Below are 26,233 nucleotides of genomic sequence, written 5' to 3'. Positions count from 1 at the left end.
CGGAGTTTAGCTATTGCTACAGATGCTGCACACTTATTAACAGATTTTGCAAGCTTTATGTTTAGTTTAATGGCTCTTTATTTAGCTTCAAGGCCTTCAATAAAGAGAAATAAGTTGAATGCCAAAAACAGAGAGTATGTTTAAATGCGGTAAAACTTAGGGCAAGGAAAGAAAGAAGCTAAAGAGTTATGAAAAATTTTTTTGTGAAAAAAATTTTTTGAGAGCGAGTAAGGCCTTTGTAAAATCTCATATAGAGAAAAATTAGAAATTATTTTTTTCTGTATCCATTTTACATAGGAATTAAAATTTACATAAAATATTTGTAATTAAATTAATGCAACAACTCACTTTTACTGTATTAAATCTGCTAACAAATTGTTAGAATAACTTTATAAGAACCACTAGAATTGTAAAGACAAAAAGATAAGCTTAGACAGGATTCAAATAAACCTAATGCTAGCGACGAGGTCACCAGATTACGAAGTTTCCACCAAAACCCAGCAATTGCATGGGTGGTAGAGAAAAACCCTCCAGTAAATCCAGGAAACTTAATTTGGAGCGCCAAGGTCAAGAGAGTAAGATAAAAGGCAGAAATTGAGGGGCCAAAGGGCTCTCGTTTTGAAGTTTTATTCGTGTGCCAAGAGGATGGGGAGAGAGTCACATTCCGTGATCAAGATTCCTATGAAGATGGGAAGCTAAATGTCAGCAGAGACGGTCTTTTTTGAGATGTCCTACTGTATGATTCTTTGATGATCTACATGTGTGCTGCAGTATTATTGCCATAACCTGGAGCCCAATTGGAAATTTTTTGGAAGAAGCAGAACATGGCTGTATATCTTAGAATCTAGGACTATATGTAATAAGCTGGCAAGACAGTAAGTAGGAAGTGTAAGTAAGTAATAGTAAGTAGGATCAGAAATGATAGTAAGTAGGAAGATGAAATAGGAAGTGATCACTATTTAGTTTTGAGCAGGATAAAATTGAATTTAATATTGAAAAGAGTGTAAGAAAGTTTTAAAACAAATCATGGTTGAGCAGCTCTTAGAGATGAACTGTAGAATCAAATACACAAATATCATTGAATAAAAAATGAAGAAAGAGTTTGAAAACAAGAACCAGACTTTGGAGATTCACTGGCAAACCCTGAAGTAAACATTGATTGATTCAGCCAGAGAGGCATATGGTGAGGTTGTCTGTCAGAATGGAAAAATCAGAATCCATGGTGGATTCACGAAGTCAAAGAGGCAGTCAAGGAAAAGAAAAAAAGCCTATCAAAAGTTCCTAGGCATGTAAATCAACTTGTGCTCTTACAGAAAAACATGTAAGAATGCAAAACATTCTTTAAAACTAGCTAAACTAAACAAAAGTCATGGGAAGACTTTGATAAGAACATAGAAAATAAATATTGGGAATATGGCAAATTCTGGAAGCTATTGATAAAGCTTAGAAATGGAGGAAAGAGTACTGTAAAAGGAATCAGAGATGATAAAGGCAACATGACAACCAAAGGGAAAGATATTCTAGATGTGCAGTAATTTGCTTTGAAAGACTGCTAAATGAAACAAGCAGCAGCATGGTGGTTAAACCAACAGGAATGCAGTCATAAATACATATTCACACTTGAAGTAGAAAAAGTCACTGAAAACCTAAAATGTGGAAAGGCAGCTGGAGTAGATGAAATTCGACCAGGAATGCTCAAACATAGAGGTATCAAAATTTTACAGTTTCTGCATTGCATAATTCAGAAGGCCTTGTCATAGATTCAAATTCTAAATAGGTAAATAAAACTGGATGTGGGAATTACAGAGATATTTCTATACTGAATGTTCCAGGTAAGATTTATGAAAGTATACTTGAGAAATGGCTAAGAAAAATTGTGGAAGGAAAGCTTGGTGAAGAGCAAGCTGGATTCAGGTCAAATAGAGGTTGTCAGGATCAGATTGCCATTTTAAGACAAACAGTTGAGAAATCTTGGGATTATAACAAGGATTTACATGTAGGTTTCTGTGGTTAAGCAGTTCTGTAGGAAGTTTTCGGTATTGAGACTACATTGTAATATAAGGAGTTTTATTAAAAATAAACAATTAAAACCAAAATACAAAATGATGGTACAACATGACAAAATTTCATGCCGGCTGGGGCGTCACCCGGTTGAACAAGGCCTCCGTTGTTTTCGCCAGGGAACCAGGGCGAACAGCGAAAAGTCAGCTACTTGAACAAATCTCAAAAAACACACCCCAACTCAACATCATCAGAGATAAAGATCGGTACTATCAACATAAGAAGCCTGAATGGCAAAGAAATGGAGCTAGCTGAGGAACTGGATAAGTAACAGATCGACATAATAAAAGAAACTGAAACAAAAAAGACAAAACTGGTGAGATCTTTCTGAGCAATAAATACAAAATGTTATATTCAAGCAATGACAATCAAGGAAAATAAGTAGTAGCCATAGCATTCAACACTAAATACGAGACTAATCTTCTGGAATGGCAGGCAGTCTCAAGTAGAGTGATGTGGACAAATATGAGAATGGGGAACTGGACAATGAGACTTATTTGTGCCTATGGTCCCACAGAAGGTTCTACTAAGGTGGAAGTGGAGGAATTTTTTGAGGCTTCAGAGAAAGCAACTGACACAATGAAAAAGGAAAAGTTGGTCCTTGTTGGGGATCTAAATAGCAGAGTAGGAAATGATTGTCAGACATACAAAAATATTTTGGGAAAATTTGGAGAAAAGAGCAAAGCTAATAATAATGGCAAATACCTGTTGGATTTCTGCTCAGGACATGAACTGGTTATTACTAACACAATGTTCCAACATAAAAATGTGCACAAATTCACATGGAGAGAAGAGGCAAGGAATAATTGTTCTCCGTTGTGAAACGGAGAATCTGTGATGCAAGTAAAACATTTCAGCTACTTAGGCGGGATTTTTAGTGAAGATGGTAAATTAAATATGGAAATAGACAACAGAATCAACAAAACTGGTATGGTAGGAAGTCAACTGAATAAATTCATATGAAATAAGAGAGAAATTAGTCGGAACACTAAATTAGCTGTATACAAGACAGTGTTCAAACCAGTTTTAACTTATGGACTGAGAGCTAGGTCAGAAGTAAAACACTTGACCAAAGACAAGAGACCGCAGATATGAGAGTCCTGAGAAAGATTAGAGGTGTGAACAGATGGCATCAATGGCAATATCATATTAAAAACGACGATATCAGGAAAGAACTTGACATTGTCAGTATCCAGGATGCTGACAATGTCAGTTAGCAGAGCTAATCTCAGTGGTATGGTTCACTTAAACAGAATGGAAGATTAAAGATTAGCAAAACAAGTGTTCTCTGTCAGGTTGGCAGGAAACTGGTCCAGAGGAAGACCGAGATATAGGTGGATTTGATATGGTACAAAGTGCCTTAGACGATAGAAATATAAGATCTGATAACGTTAGAGTCTTGACAAGTAACAGGCTGATTTGGAGGAAAATTGTAGATAGGAAGTTAGTAATGATGTGTCCGTGCAGTTAGCTTTGCACTTCGCAACCATATGTCTGGGGAAAGAGTGTCTTGGGTTCAATTCCCATCGCCGACGTGCGGAACTTAAGGATCTTCCTCAGCCATAGCGAAGTTAGCCGGTCTTGGGCGTGGACAGCAGGGTTTTTTCCCCCAGTTTACCTGGGGTTTTTCATCCCACAAGCAGGCAAACCAGCCCTGTGAACACATGGATCTACAGTCATAAATACTTAACCCTCCCCCATGAGGGGGCTCAACTCGCCCCAATAGGGATGTGGGAGAAAAGGGAGGAAACTCCATATGAATAAATAAATAAATAAGTAATGATGTAAATTTTTCATGTAGTACTATCATATCCTGCACACCCCCTTTGATGGTACATGGCAGGAATTTGATGATGATGATGAGATAGTAAGTAAGATGATTTATATAAAATTCCTAGATGGCGAAATTTAAGTGACGAATTTTTGTTCTATTGTCTATTAACATAGAATGTATTGGTGAAGCCAGAAAGCAGTACTTCTGTTTGAATGTGAATAAGTAGTATATATAGAGTTCTAAGGAAATTGCTAATGTTGTGCAATGCTAAAAATTCAATGTAGATTAAGTTATGCCGATTTCTGTTTATAGCTTGAGTTAAGTTAAAGTGTGTTGAAGTCTATATACATGTCTGAAAAGTTATGTGAATATACATTGTCTTTGTTTTAAAGCTTACATGAAAATGCTTATATAATCATATTGAGAATTAGACACATGATTTGTATTGTCTCCATTGTTATCTAGTTGAATTAGTTAGAACCAGACACTTGATATGTGCACTTTAAACTTTGTAATTTATTTTGTCTCAGAATGAATAAATATGTTTGTTTTGTTAATAGCTTGCCTGATCTTGTCTTACCAATGCACTGTCTCATAAAACTATAGAACCTGTGTGTCCTGAGAATAGAAATAGCCACGACTGACTGATATTAAGAATTAGGAGTTGCTTGAATTAGAGTTAATTTAAGTTTTCATGCTTAGCTGAATGTTTCTCTTGCATGAGGAAAGAAAATTGATCCTTAAAAAAAAATTTTAAGGATCAAAAAGAGAAATACAGCAAGGTAGGTTAAGGAATTGGTTCCAGCCAGAAACATTTCCTAGGTCTACACTTCGTGCACATGAAATAGCTTACTTACAGCCTTGAGAGAAAAGGGGGGGGGTGTAAAACTATAGACTAAAAAGATTAAGAAAATTTACAAGTTTTATGCATAAAGAACTAGCTCAAGCAACAACATTAAACTCAGTATTACGACTGATAAGAAATAGACATTACAAAGACACAGTCTGAAGTTTAATAACTAAAATTAAAATAACCATGTCATCACAAAATAATAAAGAATAGATATTATTACACTAATGAAACTGTGAATGCCTATATTTACCTCAGACAATTAGTTAGCTCTATGAAAAAATGGGAAAAAGAAATAAATAGAAGAATCACACAAGGAAGCAAAACATTCAGGCTATATAAAGATTATCGATTAGGAAATTTACCTGCATGTTTAAAAAAGAAGACTTTAATATGCAAATTTTCCCAGTGTTTACTTAAGGAAGTGTGATGTGGGCAATGACTAAAAAACAGGAAGACGGGTTCCGTTGTGTGTGGCCAAAAAGCCTTGAAGAGAAGAATACTAAACTTAACAAAAAAAAGAGAAAGAAGTAGAATTAATAGAATAGTAAGGACTGGAATAGATGATTTATTGCAAAGCATGTAAATGGAGATGGACTGGCCATATTAATGGATTTACAGATGAAGGGTGGACAAAATTAAGTGAGTGGATACCAAGAGAAGGAAAGATGAAAATGCCTCCAAAGAGCAAAATGAAGGGATGATCGACAAAAATTTGACACGGGGGGGGGGGGGGCATTGCTAAAGATAAAGGACTGGAAGTTAAGATGGAGGCCTATTATTATTATATGATACATACAAGGGCTATATGGGAGGGAAGAAGCTGAAGGATTTCGATGGATTTGTCCCATCCTCTTTCTCAAAGACTGGAATTGTTAGGATTTTTTGCCAGTAATTTGGTATATTTCTGTATTCAAACACTGTATTTAGAATATCACAATATTTTTTTGCTATCTGTTTTTCCCCATATTTTAATAGTTCATTCTAAATTGTCTATTCCAGGTTTTTTAAGGATTTAATATCTTTTTCTGTGATACCAAAAGTTACATTTTCTTCTTCATAAACATTGTTATCTTTAGTTATATTATCTTTATTCTTTTCTGTGTATAGATTTTAAAAATCATAATCATAATCAATTTCTTGATATGTAACCGCAATGGGTGTTCAGTCTACTTATGACAGCACTATATGAATAAGTTGACATTAATAATAATCTCCTATCAACATTTTCTTCCAAATTAGTCTATTACTTGTCAGCACTCCAATATTGTGGTATCTAATATTTCTTGCTTCTAGGCACTTCTGAATGAATCAATCTGCCTAGATTCTGGTTTCCTCTGGGTCTCTTTCCTGCCATCTTGGCATCAAACACCATTCTATTTAAATAGCCATATCACCACACATTAGTTCTGCTCACACAATCTTTAATATTAATAATGTCAAATTCTTTTCTAATATCTTCATTTTTAATATAATTCTGCCATTTGTTCACTCCCCTAATATTTCTATATCCATTTTACATAGGAATTAAAATTTACATTTTAATTGTCTCAGAACTCCCATATCTGTGGTCTAGTCTTTCATCAAGTGCTTTATTTCTAACCCAATTTTTACATTAAAACTGTTTGAACACAGTCTTATATACTGCTAGTTTGGTGTTTTAGCTAATTTCTTTCTTATTTCACATAAATTTATTCAACTGGTTCTCTACCATACTAACTTTGCTTCTTCTGTGGTCTATTTTCAAAATTTAATTTGCCATTTTCAATAAAAACTATGCTTAAATAGCTGGAATATTTTACTAGTTCTATAGGTTCTCCATTAAGAATGCAACTGAAGTTTTCTATGTTCCTGCCAATTTTCATAGTTTGGGTCTTTTTGTTCCTGATTTTCATGCCAAATTTGTTACAGCTGTTATGCAATTTAGTTAGAGGACCCTGGAAACTTGCAGAGAGCTAAGTTTGATATCTCCTCAAATATCAGTTTTAATGTCGCTTTCTTTCATAATGTGATCCATATAGATGAAGAACAAGATGGAAGATAATGTTGCATCCTTGTTTTACTCCTGATTTTACATCAAACCATCTTCCTGTATTTCTTTCAATTCTAACTGATTACTTACAACTTAAATACAGACATATGTATTGCTGTGTATAATATTCCATTTACCCCATATAACTGTAGTGTTTTGAAAAGCTTTTCTCTGGATACCTTGTCACATGCAGTTTCTAGATCTACAAAACTGAAGTACAGATCCTTGTCATGTTCCCATGGAGAGGAACAAACTATTTGTCACAAAGCCAAAATCTGATCTTGACAACCTCTATTTGGCCTGAACCTAGCTTGTTCCTCTCCAAAGTTTCTCTTCCACAACTGTTCTCAATCTCTTTTCAAGTATGTTGGCCTGGTTGGCCGAGTGGTTAGCATATCTGTTCTCCAGCCAAAAGCTGCAGGTTCGAATCCCACTGTGTGCATGGATGTTTGTGATTATCCGTGGAAATATTAGTGGTGGTGGTGGGCGGTAGATGGTGTTGGTGTAGTTGCAGTTGGTGAATTGAGTGGTAGAGACAGAGTCGTAGAGCAGGTTCCTCCCTCGATGAGTCCTTGAACTCCCTGGAGGTGTCATGTAATAATAATAATAATAATGCTCGAATAAATCTTAACTGGCACATTTAATAGAGAAACTCCTCTGTAATTCTCACATTCAGCTTTATTCCTTTTTTTATAGATGGGAACTCTACTCCAATCATCTGGAATTCAATCTTCTGACCAGGTCCTCTGAATTATGCAGTGTAGCTATTGCAAAACTTTTATGCCTCCATATCTAAGCATTTCTGGATGCATATCATTTACTCCAGCTGCCTTTCCACATTTCAGGTTTGATGGCTTTTTCTACCTCAAGTATTGATATGTATTCCTGTTTGCATTCCTCTGAAAATTTTCTACAACTGTTCTGTTGATGCCTGTTTCGTTTAAGTCTTTCAAAGCAGTTACCCCAGACATCTAGAATATCCTTATCTTCAGTTCTCATGTCACCTTTATCATCTTTGATTCTCTTTACAATACTATATTTTGAATAATAAGAATAATTAAATTCTTATTCAATTAATAATTGAATATGAATTCAGCAATAGGGACTGATGTGATATCAGCACATGTGCTAAAAGAGTGTTCAGCTGAACTGGCTATTCCTTTGACCAGGCTGTTTAATATGAGTCTCAGAACAGGAAACATTCCGCAGGAATGGAAGAAATGCATGGTAATTCCATTACACAAGGGTGGTGCAAAGACCGATGTATCCATCTATCGACCAATTAGTATCTCAGGAGTGGTGGTGAAGATTTTGGAAAAATTGGTTAGGGCTCGCATTCAGAAATGGATTGACAGTGAGTCTCTACTTTGCAATGAACAGCATGGGTTTACTAATGGAAGATCATGTTTTAGCAACTTGCTCACATTCTATAACAATGTTACCATTGAACTAGACAAGGGGAATGGATACACCATGATACTTTTGGATTTTGCTAAAGGCATTTGTCAAATGCCTTAGCAAAAAAGAATGGTAGACTTAGCAAAAAATTATTAATTTTTTGCTAAGTCTACCATTTTTCGCATAAATTGGAGCATACAGGTTTGGGTTATAGAATATTAGTGTGGATAAGAGGATGGCTGACTGACATATCAAAAGGTGGTATAGGGGATATGAGTCTGCAAGATTTAAGGTAACAAGTGATGTACCACAAGGATCAGTGCTTGGTCCACAGTTATTCAATCAGTACATTAATGATATTGGGAAGGATTTGACAAGCGACGTGCAGCCATTTGCTGATGATGCAAAGATAGAGTAATCAGGAATGCTGTTCATGTGCAGTACTTGCAGAATGATTTGAATAGGCTGGAATTATGGCCATGGTAAAATGGATATCAGTTCAATGTCCATAAATGTAAAGTTATTCACTTCAGCGTAATTACATATCCAATGTCGTATTATATTGGTGAGATTATGCTAGAAGAAACTGATGAGGCTAGGATCGGAGTGTTAGTAGTTAATAGATAGGAAGTTGAAATTCAGGGACCATGTGGCAAAGATTGCAAATACAACTCAAAAGATAATTGCAATGCTGAAATGAATGTTCACATGTAAAGATAGGGATGTCATTTTATGAAAGAAGATTTATTTATTTTATTTATTTTTTATACCCCAGTAATACTACACATTTGTTTTGTTTTTCATAATTGGCTTATTTGGAGAAGAAATAATTAGAAGAAGAAGAAGAAATAAGAAGAATAACAAATAAAAAGCAGAAACATGCAATGAGAAGAGAAAAAACTCATGAACATTTGCCCATAACGAGAAAGTACCCAATTTCTTGTTGGCAGACAGTTATGAGCTAGCTGATTGTGAATCAGCTGACTCCAATGAACAAGCTAGGTAGTCAAGCATGCACCACCTGCTTTTCCATTGTATTCTGGAACTAGATCTCAGTATTTTTTCATAAACTTTTTAAAACTATCAGTTGTACTATATATAAAAAAGAGAAAAGGGAGGGATAGAACCTGAGTCAATATAATTACAGCCAAAGCAAATGGGGGCCATAAAGAACACATTATATCTGCTTATTTTATGTGTTCTTCAGGAACTGTTCTACTTCCATATAAGACCAACTAACTCATCTTCAGATGAAAAGCTTTTATAAAGGCTCCTCATCAAGTCCTAAACAGGAGTGGAACTCAGTTATTTCAAACTGAAGGACAAATAATGCAACCGGCATCTACTACCTAATAGGTCTGGCAGATATTTCCTACAAGAAGATACCCTTTTTGCAGCCAGAATACTCACCATTTTCACTAGATTTCCTTTGAAACAGGTAACACCAAGAGAAAAAAGGATTGACAACTGACTGAGAGGAACTACATATTATGCTTCAACTTGTCCATAAGTGGCACACTAATAACCATGAAAATTAGCATGATATGAAATATTTATTAATTCATATGATGAAATTATTATATTCTTATTTAATTTCAAAGAGCATTCTAACTACATACTCGTTTTCCAGATATACAGCCTGCAGACATTTTGGCTTCCACATAAGAATCATAGACATTAGGTAGCTTTTCTCTTCTACAATATGATGCACTTTTGGAAAACAGAGGAGTATTCATTGCTGCATATAGCTGGGCTTCTCTGGAATTTAAAAGAAATATATACATAAATACATAATTAATAAATAAAACATTTGTAGCAAATGCTTCCTATTATTATATTATACTGCATTTAAAAAAGAACTAACTAATGGAGAAACTGGTATAGATAATATTGTAGTTCAGATATCTTTTACTCGAAAATAGCATCCATTATAATATTAGTTTTATTTAAGCATTAATGAATTTGAGCCTGTGTAGTGGAAAGTAACGTTTGCACTCCACGGCACTTGACTACCTGAAGAAAGACCTAGATTCAATTCTAGTCACCAACTAGAGGAACATTTTCTAAGCCTTTCTTTGACTAGTTCCTGAGTTTGTTGATCTGGCACAGACAAGCAGGTTTTTCCTGCTGGAAACTTGGGTTTATCATTCCGTAAACTCAAGAAAATCAACCACAGAATCCCACACTATCTCAGGCAATAAATATATAGTGTTAGGATTAGGAACCATGAGATGGTGGCACTTATCACACACCTCTTCACTGGATTGCAGGTATGATTAGTGATTGGCTACCAGTGGAGATTGAACTTCCCACTCAGTTTCCAAAAGTTAGATTTAGTTACTGATTACAGGAACTTTTCTGTCTTTCTTTGGCTGGTTTCCAAGTTAGTCAATCTTTAGCATGGACAAGTAGGGTTTTTCGCTTGGAAATAGATTTTTAACCACACATCCCAAAAAAATGGATAACTGAACTCACACTATCATAGAATATAACACGTGTTAGGATTTAGGACTATGAAATGGCAGGTTGTCTGTTGTCCTCTCTCCTGAACAGCTAAAGCAACTATTGCGCTTCAGAAAGGTTACAGCCACTTTGGAAGGACAATAAAATACAACTAACTATACAACTCAACCTTAGCAACACCCTTGTTAACTCTCTATTACTATACAGATGTGAGAGTTGGACATCGCTAAAGTAAGATGAAAAAGGCAATTGGCCATCAAGATGACATATTATAGAAAACTTTTGAAGATGCTATACATGACATATATAATAAATGATGAGGTCAGAAGGAAAATCTGCTTCATTGCTGGAACCCAGGAAAATATCATCACTAAAATAGATCAAAAACAGCTTTAGTGGCTGGGCTGCATAGCTAGATTTGACAGTTTACCCAAACTAGCACTAAAAGGCTTGACTTCTATTAAAAAGCACTGGGAGCAACCTAGAATCACCTGTACAGAATGTTAGAAAGTGGACTAATTCTTTGTTCTCTAGTGGTTGTTAGATTCCATGCCAGAAACAGCTGGAGAGACTATGTCAGGACTAATACTTTTATAGTGCCCCAACAATCTGCATAGACTATAGGTGATAGTGACTGTGACCTATGTGGAGACTAGCAAGAACCACTTTCTCTCTTCTGTTTCTACCTTGACTAGGCTGCTTAATTTCAGGCTTAATCTTGTACAATTTATCAGTGCATCCTGTCATGATGACTGTTAATGAGTAATACTGTCAAAATGTACGTGGAAAAGTATGAGCTGATCTAACAGCTACACCTGCAGTCATTTCCCTTAATTTCAGTGGGCCTGGAAATCCAGCACAACTAAACATCAAAATTAAGGTCTTCATTTTGTACAACAGCTGTAAAATCTCACAAAGCACTGGATGTGGATTGTCAATGAATATGTATAAATCATACATTTTTTGGTAGCAGTTTTTCTTTTATGTGCACAAATGCAAGATGAATGGCATGCAACTCTATGTATAATTACTGCACTCAAGTGGGATTTGATTGGATATAATAAGGCAAATACAGCAAGCAACTAAAGAGGACTCAAATCTTGAGTTGTCAGTATGGATGAGCAAAAAATTCAGAGTTGGCTGTTCTGTGCACATTAAACAATTGCAGATATAGACAGATGATGGAGCATGAAACTTCTGTGGTTGGAAAAATATTGTGGCCAAGGTTAGAACCTGTAAAGTTAGGGGAGAAAAAATAGAGGTTTAATCTATAACAGGATTAGTCAAGAAAATTCAAATTAATGCAATTTGTCAAAGAAAAAGAACTGTGCAACAGATCTGCTGACAACAGTATACTCCATTCATCCTACTCATTCAACAAACAATGCATTACACAAACTTCCAATCTTTAAGATATTCTGCAACCAGTGCCTCAAATGCTGATTTCCATACCATCCTTCAATGGGTGAGGATATTGGTCACCTTCAATGCTGCTAAAATCCAGTACTGCCATTTTTCTCAAAAAAAGGAGATCTCAGTTCATCTGTTCTTACTCTCAATAATACACAAATCCAGTGGCAGCTCGTGAAATCGTGGGGGTGCTGCAACTTTCGAAATATACATATACACTGTAAGTACAGTGTATACGTGTTTGGATAAAATATCAAAATTATGGTAAAAATTTTTTTAAAAATTAACCATGAAAAAATATTGTTTATTATCAATAAAATTATACAGTTTAGAATAATTCAAAATTACTTAAAAATTCTGAGGTCATAATTGTCAATAACCTCAATAATGTTCTAAAATAAAAACTATAACAAATGTTATGTCTTTAATTGTAATGTCCAGATATTTAAAGAGATGGAGTAAACACGATAAGCACTGCGAATGCTCTACTACTGGTGCAAACTGCATATAAACAACAGTGGAACTGTGCGACGGACAGTGCCGCATTACGCTAATAGCTCACATCTTGCTATGACGTGCATATGCTTGCGAGCGTAGCAATATGACACTGTGGTAAACACAGTGCTGCTAGTCTCCTTCGTCCTCCTAAGTGCTACAAGATGAATTTTTATTATTTTTTATACAAAATAAGAGAATTGTATAGGATTGTTGATAATAAAATTAAATATTACAAGCAAATATAAATAAATTAATAAATATATTTATATAACGAGAAAAATTGAGGGTGCTGCAGTTCTGCAGTGCCTATGCACGAGCTGCCCCTGCACAAATCATCAAACAGATCAGATCCTTGGACTGACACTTACCTCCAGCCCTTCCTGACAAACATCACCTCAATAATCCTTTTCTTTAATGTTACATGATGATCAGCATTAAATTTGATAAGTTATGGAGACTACATCACATCAACTGCTTCCTTGGCATCCTCTCTCTCTCTTGGTATAAATATATTACAAATATTGCTTCTTCAGTATTCAGTAAATTAGATTTTCTCTTTCATTCAAGGTATCACTTTACCCCTGAACATCACAAACTTTGTCCAACTATTGACTGTTCTCATATTTGATGTAGTGTCCCTAAGAACTCCTAAAAATACTTGCATTATAGAAGAGAGCAGTTAATTAATAATCCATTTCTCATCAATTCACTCCACTCTCTTTCACAAGGATTGTCAGATTCAGCTGCTTGCAATTTATACAAATATATCCATGGTCACTGTTCATCAGAATTCAATACCCCCCCCCCTCATTCTCTGTTAAAACACATACAGCAACTATTCAACACACTTTGTCAGACTTCAAATCCAAATTCATAGAACAAATTTTTTCTGCTCTTCATTCATTCCTTCTCCTATCTTTTGGTACAGTCTCCCCTCTTACCTATTTCCTGAAAGAGTACAATCTGCAGTTCTTCAAATCCAATGTTAAGTTTTTTTTCTTCTTACTCCTCAAACTTTTTGACTATCCACTGTACAAAACTATAAGTTGAACAGCTTCTTGTGTATTAAATTATCATTAAAAATTCCTCCAATGCAATTCTTGCCATTTTTTAACACTAAAAAAAGTTACGCACAATCAATTTCACAATGTCTACAAATACACAACTGACTTTCAGAATTTCCAATGCAAATTATCAATGCTCACTCAGCATTTTCTAAGAAGAGGTCATTCCCCTCAAACCTATACAAAATCCAAAATATCCCCAAAAAAAACATACTGGATTCAAACTTACATATGGAATTCCACATGGAATTCTAATTAGTAAACTGCAGCATATGGGGATGGATATAGGGTTGGTGAGATGGATAGAAGGGTCGTTGATGGAGAGATATCAGAGAGTGGTTTATTCAGGAGTAGAGTCCAAAAGATGGCCTGTGACTAGTAGTGTGCCACAGGGTTCTGTTCTTGGACCACTACTGTTTAATTTGTTCATTAACAATATAGGAAAGGATCTGAGAGGAACTGTTCATTTGTTTGCTGATGATGCAAAGTTGGGTAGAGCAATAGTGAATGCACAGGATGTCAAAATTTTGCAGGATGATTTGGATTCTCCTGGGCTAAGGAGAATGGATGTCAATTTAATGTGGTAAATGTAAGTTATGCAATTTAGGGGGTGAAAAGATTAGCAGCAGTATACCACATTGGTGGAACTGTACTCCAGGAGATTGATGAGGCCAGGGATTTGGGAGTATTGGTGGATAGGGAGTTGAAGTTTAGGGGGCACATTGCAAAAGTGGCTAAATCAGCTCATCAAATCACTTGGTTGCTGCAAAAATACTTTGACGAGCAGAGACAAACAGGTTATTGTTCCTCTGTATCGAGCCTTGATAAGACCCTATCTAGACTACTGTGCCCAGATTTGGGCACCAGGGTTTCTTCTTGATGGGGAGGAGGAGGTGGAGAGGATCCAGAGACAAGTGACCAAGATGATAGCAGGTCTATGGAATGAACCTTATGAGAACAGGTTGAAGATTTGTGGGTTGCAGAAATTGGTTGATAGGCGAAAAAGGGGTGATATGATTGAGACATTCGAATTACTGAAGGGTTTCTATAAGATTAATTCAGAAGATATTTTTGAGAATAGGACTGGTGGTGGGAGAACTAGGGGCCATCCATGTAAGCTGAGCAAGAGTGTGATTAGCAAGGGTGTTAGAGCTAGGTTTTACTTGGAGAGTGGTGAATGAGTGGAATAAGCTGCCAGAGTCTGTTGTGGGTGCCATGACTGTAAATGAGTTCAAGGCGAAGTATGATAGATACTGTGTGAATGTTGAATAGTTGTTCTTGACATGATGTTAGGGCCTCCTTCGATGAGTCTAAGGACTCCTTGGAGTTGCCTGTTCTAATAATAATAATCACAATGTAGTATCCTTGACACTTTCCATACCATTGAATATTCTATCATCTCCTCCATCAAATGCATACTAAAATATCAGATAATAAGTGAGTCCTAATCCAAACTCACTACAATGCGATTTGCAATTTCTTTTTCTGAGGCATTCATCATTTTAGAAATTGTAGTTCAACTTATCATTTTACACTATTGCAAATCTAGAAAGCAAAGAGATTCACTCTCTCTCTCTCTCTCTCACACACACACACACACACACACACACACACACACACACACACACACACACACACACACAATAATCCGAAACATGCCACAGAACTTTTTTTTTTTTTGCTTGAGAGCTATCCTTGATTTAAAAGTATATTAAAATCAAGCGCATGTCAGGAATTGAAATGGCTGCTATAAAGGTGTATGAGCATACTCAAGCAATAATAGATCCCCACGTTATTTTTGACATTAAAAGAACATGAATCCATTAACTTCCAATACCCATATATTTATCCCCAAATACTGTCACAGTATCAGTTTTCAACGTATCTGCTCTTTTTTGGTGGGTGTGGGTGTGCATGCATGCACACACACACACTGTATATATATATATATATATATATATATATATATATATATATATATATATATCAGTGGCATCACATGCCCATTTAGGTTGAGTGTGCTGCCAGATGGCTTATGCAACCCAAACTACAAAATTCACATCAATTTGACTGTATAATTGCATTTTTATTGATGTATGAAAGGTTTAAGAGTGCATAGCACTTAATAATCTTAACTGGTCCAATGCAATTAATTGGAAGATAACTTTGAATACTTTTTATCAATTAATATAATTTTAAATATGGAAAGCATAAAGGTCAAATGAACAATAACTATGTTTCACGAGCGCCATTTATGTGAGAAACACAAAAGATTTATGCTTCGTGGTGAGATTATCATTGGCAAATACTAGAGTGAGACAAGGATAATTTGAATTTTGATATTATTTGTAAATACAGCTGCTATAGACCAGGTGATGGAAAAGATGGTGGTGACAGTATGCACAAGCAAATAGAAGAAATGGGTGGAAGGAGGGTGATTATTATGGGAGATTTCAACTATGGTCGCATTGATTGGAGTGAGGAGAGGACACACGGAAGGAAGGAACTGGATTTTATGCAGTTATTAAGGGATAACTATCTACGACAGCATGTAATGGAAAATACTAGGGATCAGAGAGTGCTTGACCTAGTAATTACATCTGAGGATTTGGCTGTAACAAATATGACCACATTGCCACCAATCGGTGAGAGTGATCATAGGGTCTTAACTTGGAAGGTGGCTAAAGGTGTAGAATTTTCAATTAAGACAGGGTACATGTGGAATTATCGGGCTGGAAAGTATGATAAGCTTAGGAGTTTGATTGGTTCAGTGCCATGGCATGTACAACTGCAAGGACTAGAAGTTGATAGTGCATGAGAGGTAGTTAAGAAGTGCTTGCATGAAGCAATGGCTGACTGTATACCTAGAGTCCGAATAATAAATCAAGTAGGGGTTAAATGGATGAATAACACCATTAAGCTTGAGCTGCAAAAAAAGAAACAACTATGGAGGGAATTTAAGGAGAAGGGTGACCGGCAGGCACATGAACGGTATAAAGCGCAGGCCAGAAGGGTGACGAGTGTGGTAAGAAAAGCAAAAAAAGGATTACGAAAGAACATTGGCCATGCAGGCTAAAGACAATCCTAAACAGTTTTTTAGATATGTAGCAAGTAAAAGGAAAAATGTACATGGCAGATTGATTTTAAGGAATGCCGATGGTAAGGAGGTAACTGAATCAGTTGAGATAGTTGAGTTACTGAGTGAGCACTTTGCAAGAGTATATCATCCAGGTGGTGACATTGCAGAAACGAATAAACCAGTAGATTATACGGGAATTGTGGTTAATGAAGTGGAGGTGAGTAGTCTATTGCATAACCTCAATGTCAATACAACTGTGGGATTGGATGGTATACCAGCTCGTGTTGTACGAGAAGCAGCTAAAGAATTGTCAGTACCCTTGACCATTTTGTTTAATTTGAGTCTCGGGTCTGGGTTAGTCCCGAGCAGGTGGAAAGAGGGGAAAATAGTTCCACTGCATAAAGGTTGTTCCAAGACTGCTGTTGTAAATTACCGACCGATTAGCATATCAGGAATCATTGTCAAGGTCTTAGAGAAATTAGTCAAGAAAAGAATACAGGATTGGATAGATGAAAATGGGATATTGTATGGGGGACAACATGGTTTTGTGAAGGGTAGATCATGCCTCAGTAACTTGCTCACGTTTTATAACACAGTGACGGCTGAACTGGATAGGGGTAATGGGTTCACAGTGATATTACTGGACCTTGGCAAGGCCTTTGATAGGATACCACATGGAACCCTAATCAGTAAACTGGAGCAGATGGGTATAGATATAGGGTTGGTGAGATGGATAGGAGGGTGGTTGAAGGAGAGATGGATAGGAGGGTGGTTGAAGGAGAGATATCAAAGAGTGGTTTATTCAGGAGTGGAGTCTAAAAGACGTCTTGTGACTAGTGGAGTGCCACAGGGCTCTGTTCTTGGACCACTGCTTTTCAATTTGTTCATCAATGATATTGGAAAGGATCTGAGAGGAAGTATTCACTTGTTCGCTGATGATGCAAAGTTGGGTAGAGCAATTGTGAGTGCACAGGATGTCAAAATTTTACAGGATGATTTGGATAGTTTGGAGGACTGGGCTAGGAAAAATGGATGTCAATTTAATGTGGCAAAGTGTAAGGTTATGCACTTTGGGGTGAAAAGAATAGCAGCAGTATATCGCATTGGTGGAACCATACTCCAGGAGATTGATGAGGCCAGGGATTTGGGAGTGTTGGTGGATAGGGAGTTGAAGTTTAGGGGGTACATTGCAAAAGTAACTAAAACAGCTCACCAAATCACTTGGCTTCTGAAAAATACTTTAACATGCAGAGACAAACAAGTTGTTGTTCCTCTGTATCGAGCCTTGATAAGACCCCATCTGGACTTCTGTGCCCAGTTATGGGCACCAGGGTTTCTTCGTGATGGGGAGGAAGTGGAGAGGGTCCAGAGACGAGTGACCAAGATAATAGCAGCTCTGTGGAATGAACCTTATGAGAATAGGTTGAAGATTTGTGGGTTGCAGAAATTGGACGATAGGCAAAGGAGGGGTGATATGATTGAGACATTCAAATTACTGAAGGGTTTTTATAAGATTGATCCAGAAGATATTTTTGAAAATATGACTGGTGGTGGGAGGACTAGGGGCCATGCATGGAAGCTGGGCAAGAGCGTGGTTGACAAGGGTGTTAGAGCTAGGTTCTTTACTTGGAGAGTGGTAAATGAGTGGAATAAGCTTCCAGAGTCTGTTGTGGGTGCTACGACCGTGAATGAGTTCAAGGCAAGGTATGATAGATACTGTGTGAATGTTGAATAGTTGTTCTTGACATTAGGGCCTCCCTCGATGAGTCTGTCGACTCCTTGGAGTTTCCCGGAACAATAATAATAATAATAATAATAATATAATACACACAGAGATCGAAAAAAGTAATCACTTGGGAAATTATTATTTTTCCGAATTGAATCAAAGAAAGACTGAAATAACTCATTTTACTTACTTATTTAAACAAAAGTTCCAACCTCCTTCAACTACAATCAGTCATAAAATTTGCAAAAGCTCTGGCAAAAAATGGGACATTCAGGAGATAGTCAACTCTTTCCCATTATAAATATGAGCAAAAACGTTATAAATTATTTATAGAAAACTACTTGTTTATATCAGTGTCCTAAACATAGTTCACACTTCATGCACGTAAAACAGATGAAACTCAGAAAACAAAAACAGCAACTGATGACAAATGACAATGTTCAATTGGAGTGGTTGACACAATAGCCAATCGCAGCCACTGATTTCTCAGTGCTATTGTTTTAGCGCTCACCCTGCCTCACCTTCTGGGCAGTTTAAAACTACTGGAATGATAAGAATTTGATCAGCTGCACCATCTGTATGTCTGTTCAAATGGGCTCAAAAAGGTGTATATATATTTGTGACCCGGGCTATTAATGCGAATATGTTTATGCATTGTAAAGTGTTCTCTTCATGAAGTATTAGTATTGTATATTGTGTTTAATTTTAGGAATCATGCAAAGCAGGAAACAATTAGGGGAGTCTTTAATGAAAATAAATGCAAAAATATAATATCAGTGATATTATTATTTTGTGGATGTGCACTGCACACCTAGCACACCCTGAATATTCACTCCTTATATATATATATATTTCAAGTACTCTCTTCTCTTTTACTCTTCTCTTCTCCCTGTAACACCAGCCCTTTCTTCCTTCTTTCCATCTCTCCTAACTCTTTCAGAATTTTTTTTTTTCCCATAGCCCCACATCTTACCCCATTTCTTCCTTTCATAAGTCAGCATCATGAGCTACCCTGTCAAAGAGAAGACACCTCCTCCTTCTGCCCTTGTATAGTAATGTTAACCTCTATTTTTTTGTTGTTGTTGTTGTTGTTTATGATAACCTAAAATACAACACAGATTATTTGAAAAGAACAAATTTGTGATGAATATAAGTTGGTTACGAAGTAGTTACCTAATACAAAATAAGAAACATCCTCTTTCCACCCTCTACAATAGAGATATATAAGTGCGATACGAGATATTCATAAGATATTGTAAATTTATTAGCTCAAATGAGCAAATAGTGATAGTAGGACTGACTATAAGTATACTGGCAATGATAAACAAACATTAGCATAAATTTAACTTTATTTGGATGCCTCTCGTTTGAAAGTACTATTTTTTTTTTTATATAGTAGCTTATGCTTTGTTTTCCTCTCCAGATTTTTAAATTATTAGTCATTTCTGCAGATTTACTGTGTTATCTACTTATTACAGGCACCTTGATACAGCATTTTTGAGCCAGTAATGATTATTGGAAAATGTGAGCTTCATTAGAAATATCTGTTAACCTAACTGTGATTATTAATGTGAATAATATTTAGCCAGATTTTCCTGTTTGAGGATAGAACATAGCAAAAAAAAATTATATTGCACCGAGTAAAACATTATCTATTTTTATTCTTCGAAGCAGGGCTTTGCAGATTACAGACAGCATGAGCATGGTTTTGTTACCTGGGACCATAGATAATGCAAACTTTCTACTGAAGGTATAAACTTAGTTTGATATATTATTTTCTAACTTATCTTTTATTTTGTGCAAGCATTATATTTGTATTATGGAAAAAAAATGAGCAGAAGGCTTAGTACCAAAGAAATTTCTTCACCATAGCTCTAATGCGAAAAAATGTGATCTTAGTGCTTGGTGAATGGTATTTATATATCTTACAGCAAATTTCCTTAACTAATATTTCAATATTAATCTACATGGTTATATATTGTTACATTTTATTAAAGAATTAATTATATTGTTTTACAAGAATGTTCAGGGAGTTTTCTCAGGAAAGAATCCATTGTAAATCCAGGAGAATATAACAATGCAAAGCACAAGCACAAAATACATTTGGATAGATAGATTGTTTCACAGAAGTCTGCTATCCACAATGGTATAACAAGAGTCATTCTCATGAATGACACTGCACATCAATTATTAATTTATCCATCATTTGTATTTAAACTATAATGAGTTCTTAAAAATTCACCTATTAAAAATTTTAAACAGTAGAAGTCAGTCAATTTAGAAGTATATGAAACATTAAATATTCGAAATGTTCTAACCAGAACAAGAGGACTGGATATGGTATCAGAAAATGCTTTTTATGTTATGTTATTAAAGCATCTCCATAAAGTCCATAGATTCATCACAGCATTTCTCTCCCTCAGCCAGCAAAGTATCTGTCATACGGTATCTTCACCTTATTCCTGATCTTCACATTCACAATACGTTTCAGCAATAAATTTTACTTGCCCATTCATTGTGCAATTTGTATTTGTTTAACTTCTTCTCATTACCAATATTCCAGAGGAGAAAATATGAATACTATTAATTTTCCTCTGTTTGAGAAAAGAACATATAACATGTGTATAACAGAGTAGAATAGAGTGCTCTCCCATGATGAATCCTTGGAGGTGCCACATATAATAATAATAATGATGATGACTAGATTCCACTCAAAATACTACTTTTCACCCATCTATTAACTCTGTACAAATCTCAAATTTACCCATTCTTAGAATACTATTCATATGTTTGGGATGGTACACCTCCATACCACTATAAAAATTCTTGATGCTGTCCGCAAAAGAGAAATTTGATTGATAAATGATATCCTATCTCAGTGACTCACTTCAACCACTCCAACTATCTCAAAGATGCACAGTTTTAACTCTACAGATACTTCCATGGACAATGCTTCACTGAAAACTGGCATCCATCATTTCTTTATTTTATGTTGGGCCTCTTAAAACATGAGCTGCTACCGAACAGCCTTTTTCATTCCAAACAGCCTTCCTCATGAAGATTTCCCTAACAATTACAACTTCCAACTCTTCAAGAAAAATGTCAAGAGGTTTTTTTTTCCCTTTCCCATTCTTCATCTGCATCCTACACATTGTATTTCTACCTCTACTGCATGGAATTGGTGTGTGTGTGTGTGTGTGTGTGTGTGTGTGTGTGTGTGTGTGTGTGTGTGTGTGTGTGTGTGTGTGTGTGTAATAAATTTTTATGACCAATTAAGTGAAAGGAACATAAAAAATAGAGTAAACTATTCTATTTATTGTTAAACAAGCACAATTGATTTTGTCCTACATGAAGACTTCACTTGGTGTGCAAAAAAGGAAGAAAAGATTCAGACATACAGTAGACATTAGAAATATAGTTAATAAAATTACAATAAAAATTGTTGGAAATTATTGAACATACTGTTGTGAATGCATGATGTTGGTCATACATTTGCCATCACTGAATACAGTAATCTACTCTTCATCTGACCACATAAGGCAAATCTGCTGTTCTCATAATTGAAGGGTTGGATAACTGAAGTACAATTACACAGTGCTGTACCAGAAGTTGGTTGAAATATAAGGGTCAGTTAACTGAAAGATCATTGTTTTGAAGGTTAGATACACAGTAGATTATAATATGAGATGAATAAAAAAGAACAAGACAAAAAGTACTTTATGGAAAAAACAAATCATGGATATTCATTATGCAATGCTAAATATCTGACATCAATAAAGAACAAGCAAATTTGCTATCTCTCTCTCTTTTTTTTTTCTTTTGATAAACTCAAATTAAGATAGTTTACTACTCTGCTGGTCGGGTTGGTTGAATGCATAGGGCATCCAGCCAACAAATCATGGGGTTGAAACATGCTGCATGCATGACAATTTGTAAATCTTTAGGTAAGAGATGAATTTCATTATCCTGTGTAGGACTGCCAATTTGCTTAATCAAGACATTAAGCAGTTTGTAAAGTTCCGTGCTTAGTCCCTAGAGCAGGTTTTCAGATTATTTAATCCTTAGCCTATCCATGGCATAATAGTGCTGAATATCTATAGGTTTATGGCCTATAGGTTTATGGAAAAAACAAATCATGGATATTCATTATGCAATGCTAAATATCTGACATCAATAAAGAACAAGCAAATTTGCTATCTCTCTCTCTTTTTTTTTTTCTTTTGATAAACTCAAATTAAGATAGTTTACTACTCTGCTGGTCGGGTTGGTTGAATGCATAGGGCATCCAGCCAACAAATCATTGAAACATGCTGCATGCATGACAATTTGTAAATCTTTAGGTAAGAGATGAATTTCATTATCCTGTGTAGGACTGCCAATTTGCTTAATTAAGACATTAAGCAGTTTGTAAAGTTCCGTGCTTAGTCCCTAGAGCAGGTTTTCAGATTATTTAATCCTTAGCCTATCCATGGCATATTAGTGCTGAATATCTATAGGTTTATGGCCTTTCATGGGTGGAATTCACATTTAGAAAAATGTAAAAAAAAATTCACATTTAAAAAAATGTAAATGACCATCTTAGTCAAATTATTAATTTTTGAGGGGGAAAAAACATGACAAAGGTGTGGCATACCTATACAACAACAAAATTACACAATAATCACAGTAATAAACTTTAATGAAAGTACAAATAGTTTGTACTGAAAATAATAGTACATCAGCATGTGGAAACAACGAGCAAATCAAAGAACAGGAATACAAAGTACAAGCGACAATCGGTTTACCAATGAAAAGTGGTTGCTGCTAGAAATTAATATTAAAAATACATAATATTAAAACTACTTTTGATATTTACATATGATGAGAATCTCCCAAACTTTTGGAGGGAAGACACAATCATTCCAATTCAGATTAGGCCAATGTAAAAGGGCTTCACAACTTTCTTTGAAAAGACATTCATATTTAAAACTGCTTCTACTGAAAATATGAGTTTCATCCCACAAGATACTGTGTTTAGCATCAATACTATGCTGCGGCAGACCAGACTTTTGAGGTTTGCAATGAGCAGCAATGTAGTATTGCTGTTCATTAATTCTTTTTTTCACAGAACAACTTGTCTGCCCAAAATATGTCAAATTATATTCACAAAGGATCTGGTAAGATGGTAAGAGATGAGAAATGTTGTTGATAGGAAAATATGTTGGAGTAAGGTAAAACTTCTTCAAAATTCTGCCAATAGGTTCAGAGAATACCAGAAATATAAGGGACTGGAACCCTGTGGTCTGATGAAGAATCTCTAGATACTGGAATGTAGGAATCAATTATGTACTGGATTTGATGAGGGTCGTAATAATTTAATTCCATTAGGTTTTGATAGTGAGAAGTTCATGTTGTAAGCTAGAGAAAGAGAGAGAGGGGTACACATTAGGTGCTTTATTAATTAATGACTTGATAGCACTAATTTCTGGGAGCTGTGATGAGTAGATTTTTGATGAATGTGTCCCAGTAAAGGCAGGTTTCCAGTGAACACTGGTTGACAAAGCACCAGAGGCTGTGCAAGAAAGAAAGATGTCCAGGAATGTCAAACTACCAGCATTTTCTTTTTCCATTGTGAACTGAATGCATTGGTGAAGGCATCTGATGTAGGAAGGTGGTAAGTTCATTTTCAGAATGAGGCCAAACAGCAAAAATGTCATCGACGTAATGAAATCAAAGAGCCAACAAAACCAAAACCATGGGTAGTCCTCTGTCTTCCCCTTTGGCAAATTATTTTTTTAATTCCTCAAATCTCCTCTTTAGTTTTATTATGTCAATGATATTTTTGCTGTTTGGCCTCATTCTGAAAATCTTACCACCTTCCTACATCAGATCAATAGCCTTCACCCACACATTCAATTAACAATAGAAAAAGAAAATGCTGGCAGTTTACCATTCTTGGACAATGCACAGCCTCTGGTGCTTTGTCAACCAGTGTTAATTGGACATAATGAAATTAATAAACCTGCCTTTACTGGCAGATACATTCATCAAAGTCTGCTCATCACACCTCCCAAAAAATTAGTGTTATCAAGTCATTAATTAATAGAGCACCTCATCAAATCCAACAGAGATAATTGATTCCTACATTCCAGTTACCTGAAGATTCTTCAACAGACAGCAGGGTTCCAGTCTCTTATATTTCTGGTATTTTCTGAACCTATTGGTAGAATTTTGAAGAGGTTTCACCTTACTTCCATATATATAAGCATGCAATACAGAGAAAAAGGGCATTGTGGAGGCAGCATAAGAGAAGTGGAAGTAACCAATTTTATGAGGTCTACAAAGACCAGGCAAGGAGGGTGACTTGGTTGGTGAGAGTGGCTAAAGAGAGGTATGAACAGCAGTTAGCTAATGAAGCCAAAAAGAATCCTAGGGAGTTCTTTCGATATGTAGCCAGCAAAAGAAAGAATGATTATGGAAGGATGACATTGATTGGAGGAAATGGCATAAAGACAGCTGTTGCAGAATGTGTGGTGGAGATATTTAATGAGCAGTTCATAAAGATCTTTCAATCTTGTGAATGTGACTTCATGGAGAGATTAAGAGCAGTTGATGATGGGGAGGAGAGACTGACTGTAAGTGAGCAAGAGGTGTTTGGGGAGTTGAGTAAACTAGATGTAAATAAGGCTGTGGGACTTGATAATATATCACCGCGTATTCTGAAGGAATGTGCCAGAGAGTTGACACCAGCCTTGACATATTTTTTTAATACGAGTCTTGCACTTGGTAAAGTTCCTAAAGAGTGAAAGGGGGGCAAGATTGTGCCACTTCATAAAGGAGGTGATCGAACTCAAGCATCAAACTATAGGCCTATCTGTGTGTCAGGTGTTGTGGTTAAGTTGTTGGAGAAGCTTGTGAGAACTAGGATCCAGAGTTGGGTTGACAACAATGGTATAATCTTTGATGGACAGCATGGATTTGCTAAAGGGAGGTCATGTTTTAGTAATCTACTTATTACAATAAAGTGACTGCTTCCTTGGACAGAGGAGAAGGATACACAGTAATATACTTGGATTTCGCAAAAGCTTTTGATAGAGTACCTCATGATAAGTTGACAGTCAAACTAGAGCAGATGGGGTTGGATATTAGATTAGTGCATTGGATTGGAGACTGGCTATCTGATAGGTATCAACAAGTTGTGTATGGGGGTGCAATATCCAGGAAAAGGAAAGTCACTAGTGGAGTGCCTCAGGGGTCTGTTTTAGGGCCATTACTATTTAACTTGTATATTAATGATATTGGCGAAGATTTGGATGGAGATATTCAGTTGTTTGCAGATGATGCAAAGCTGGGACGAACCATAAAGAGTAGTGAAGATGTTGTGGCCTTGCAAGAAGACTTGAATAAATTGAGTGACTGGGCAAGCAAATGGGGATGTGAGTTCAATGTTGCAAAATGTAAGATTTTAAAATTTGGAAAACAAAGATGGGATGCAGAATTTATGCTTGGAAGTAGAGGAAATAAGAGATCTGGGGGTGATAGTGGATAAGGATCTAAAATTTAGGGGACACATCGCCAAAATTGTGAAGACAACACAAAGACTTCTGGGAATGATGCGGAGGACACTGACGTGTAGAAGTAGGGAGATTCTTGTTCCATTGCATAAGGCTTTGATTAGGCCACACACGGACTATTGTGCCCAGATTTGGTCACCTGGTTTTCAGAAGGATGAAGAGATGTTGGAAAGGGTCCAAAGGCGAATGACTAAGGTAGTTTCTGACCTCTGGAATGTCGAGTATGAGGAAAGATTGAAAAGATGTAATTTGCAGAGTCTAATGGAGAGAAGGAAGAGGGGAGATATGATAGAGACCTACAAGTTGGTAAGGGGTTGTTATAGGA

At 36.0% G+C, this 26,233-nt stretch overlaps 1 protein-coding gene across 4 annotated transcripts in view; it reads right to left on the bottom strand.

Moving 5' to 3' along the window:
• The window catches only part of obe (activating signal cointegrator 1 complex subunit obelus), a 596,544-nt gene that overhangs the window by 480,380 nt on the left and 89,931 nt on the right, over nucleotides 1-26,233 (bottom strand). For all 4 annotated transcript variants that reach the window (XM_090409638.1, XM_090409636.1, XM_090409637.1 and 1 more), the window contains one exon: nucleotides 9,735-9,873. In XM_090409638.1, coding sequence (XP_090265764.1) covers nucleotides 9,735-9,873 — 139 coding nt within the window. The remainder of the gene's footprint in view (nucleotides 1-9,734; nucleotides 9,874-26,233) is intronic.

This window comes from Typopeltis vanoorti, chromosome 19 (genome assembly GCF_054136105.1).
Source record: "Typopeltis vanoorti isolate ZY-2024b chromosome 19, IOZ_Tvanoo_1.0, whole genome shotgun sequence".
In the NCBI taxonomy this organism is placed as follows: domain Eukaryota; kingdom Metazoa; phylum Arthropoda; class Arachnida; order Uropygi; family Thelyphonidae; genus Typopeltis; species Typopeltis vanoorti.
This window is presented reverse-complemented; position numbering and strand designations above follow the sequence as displayed.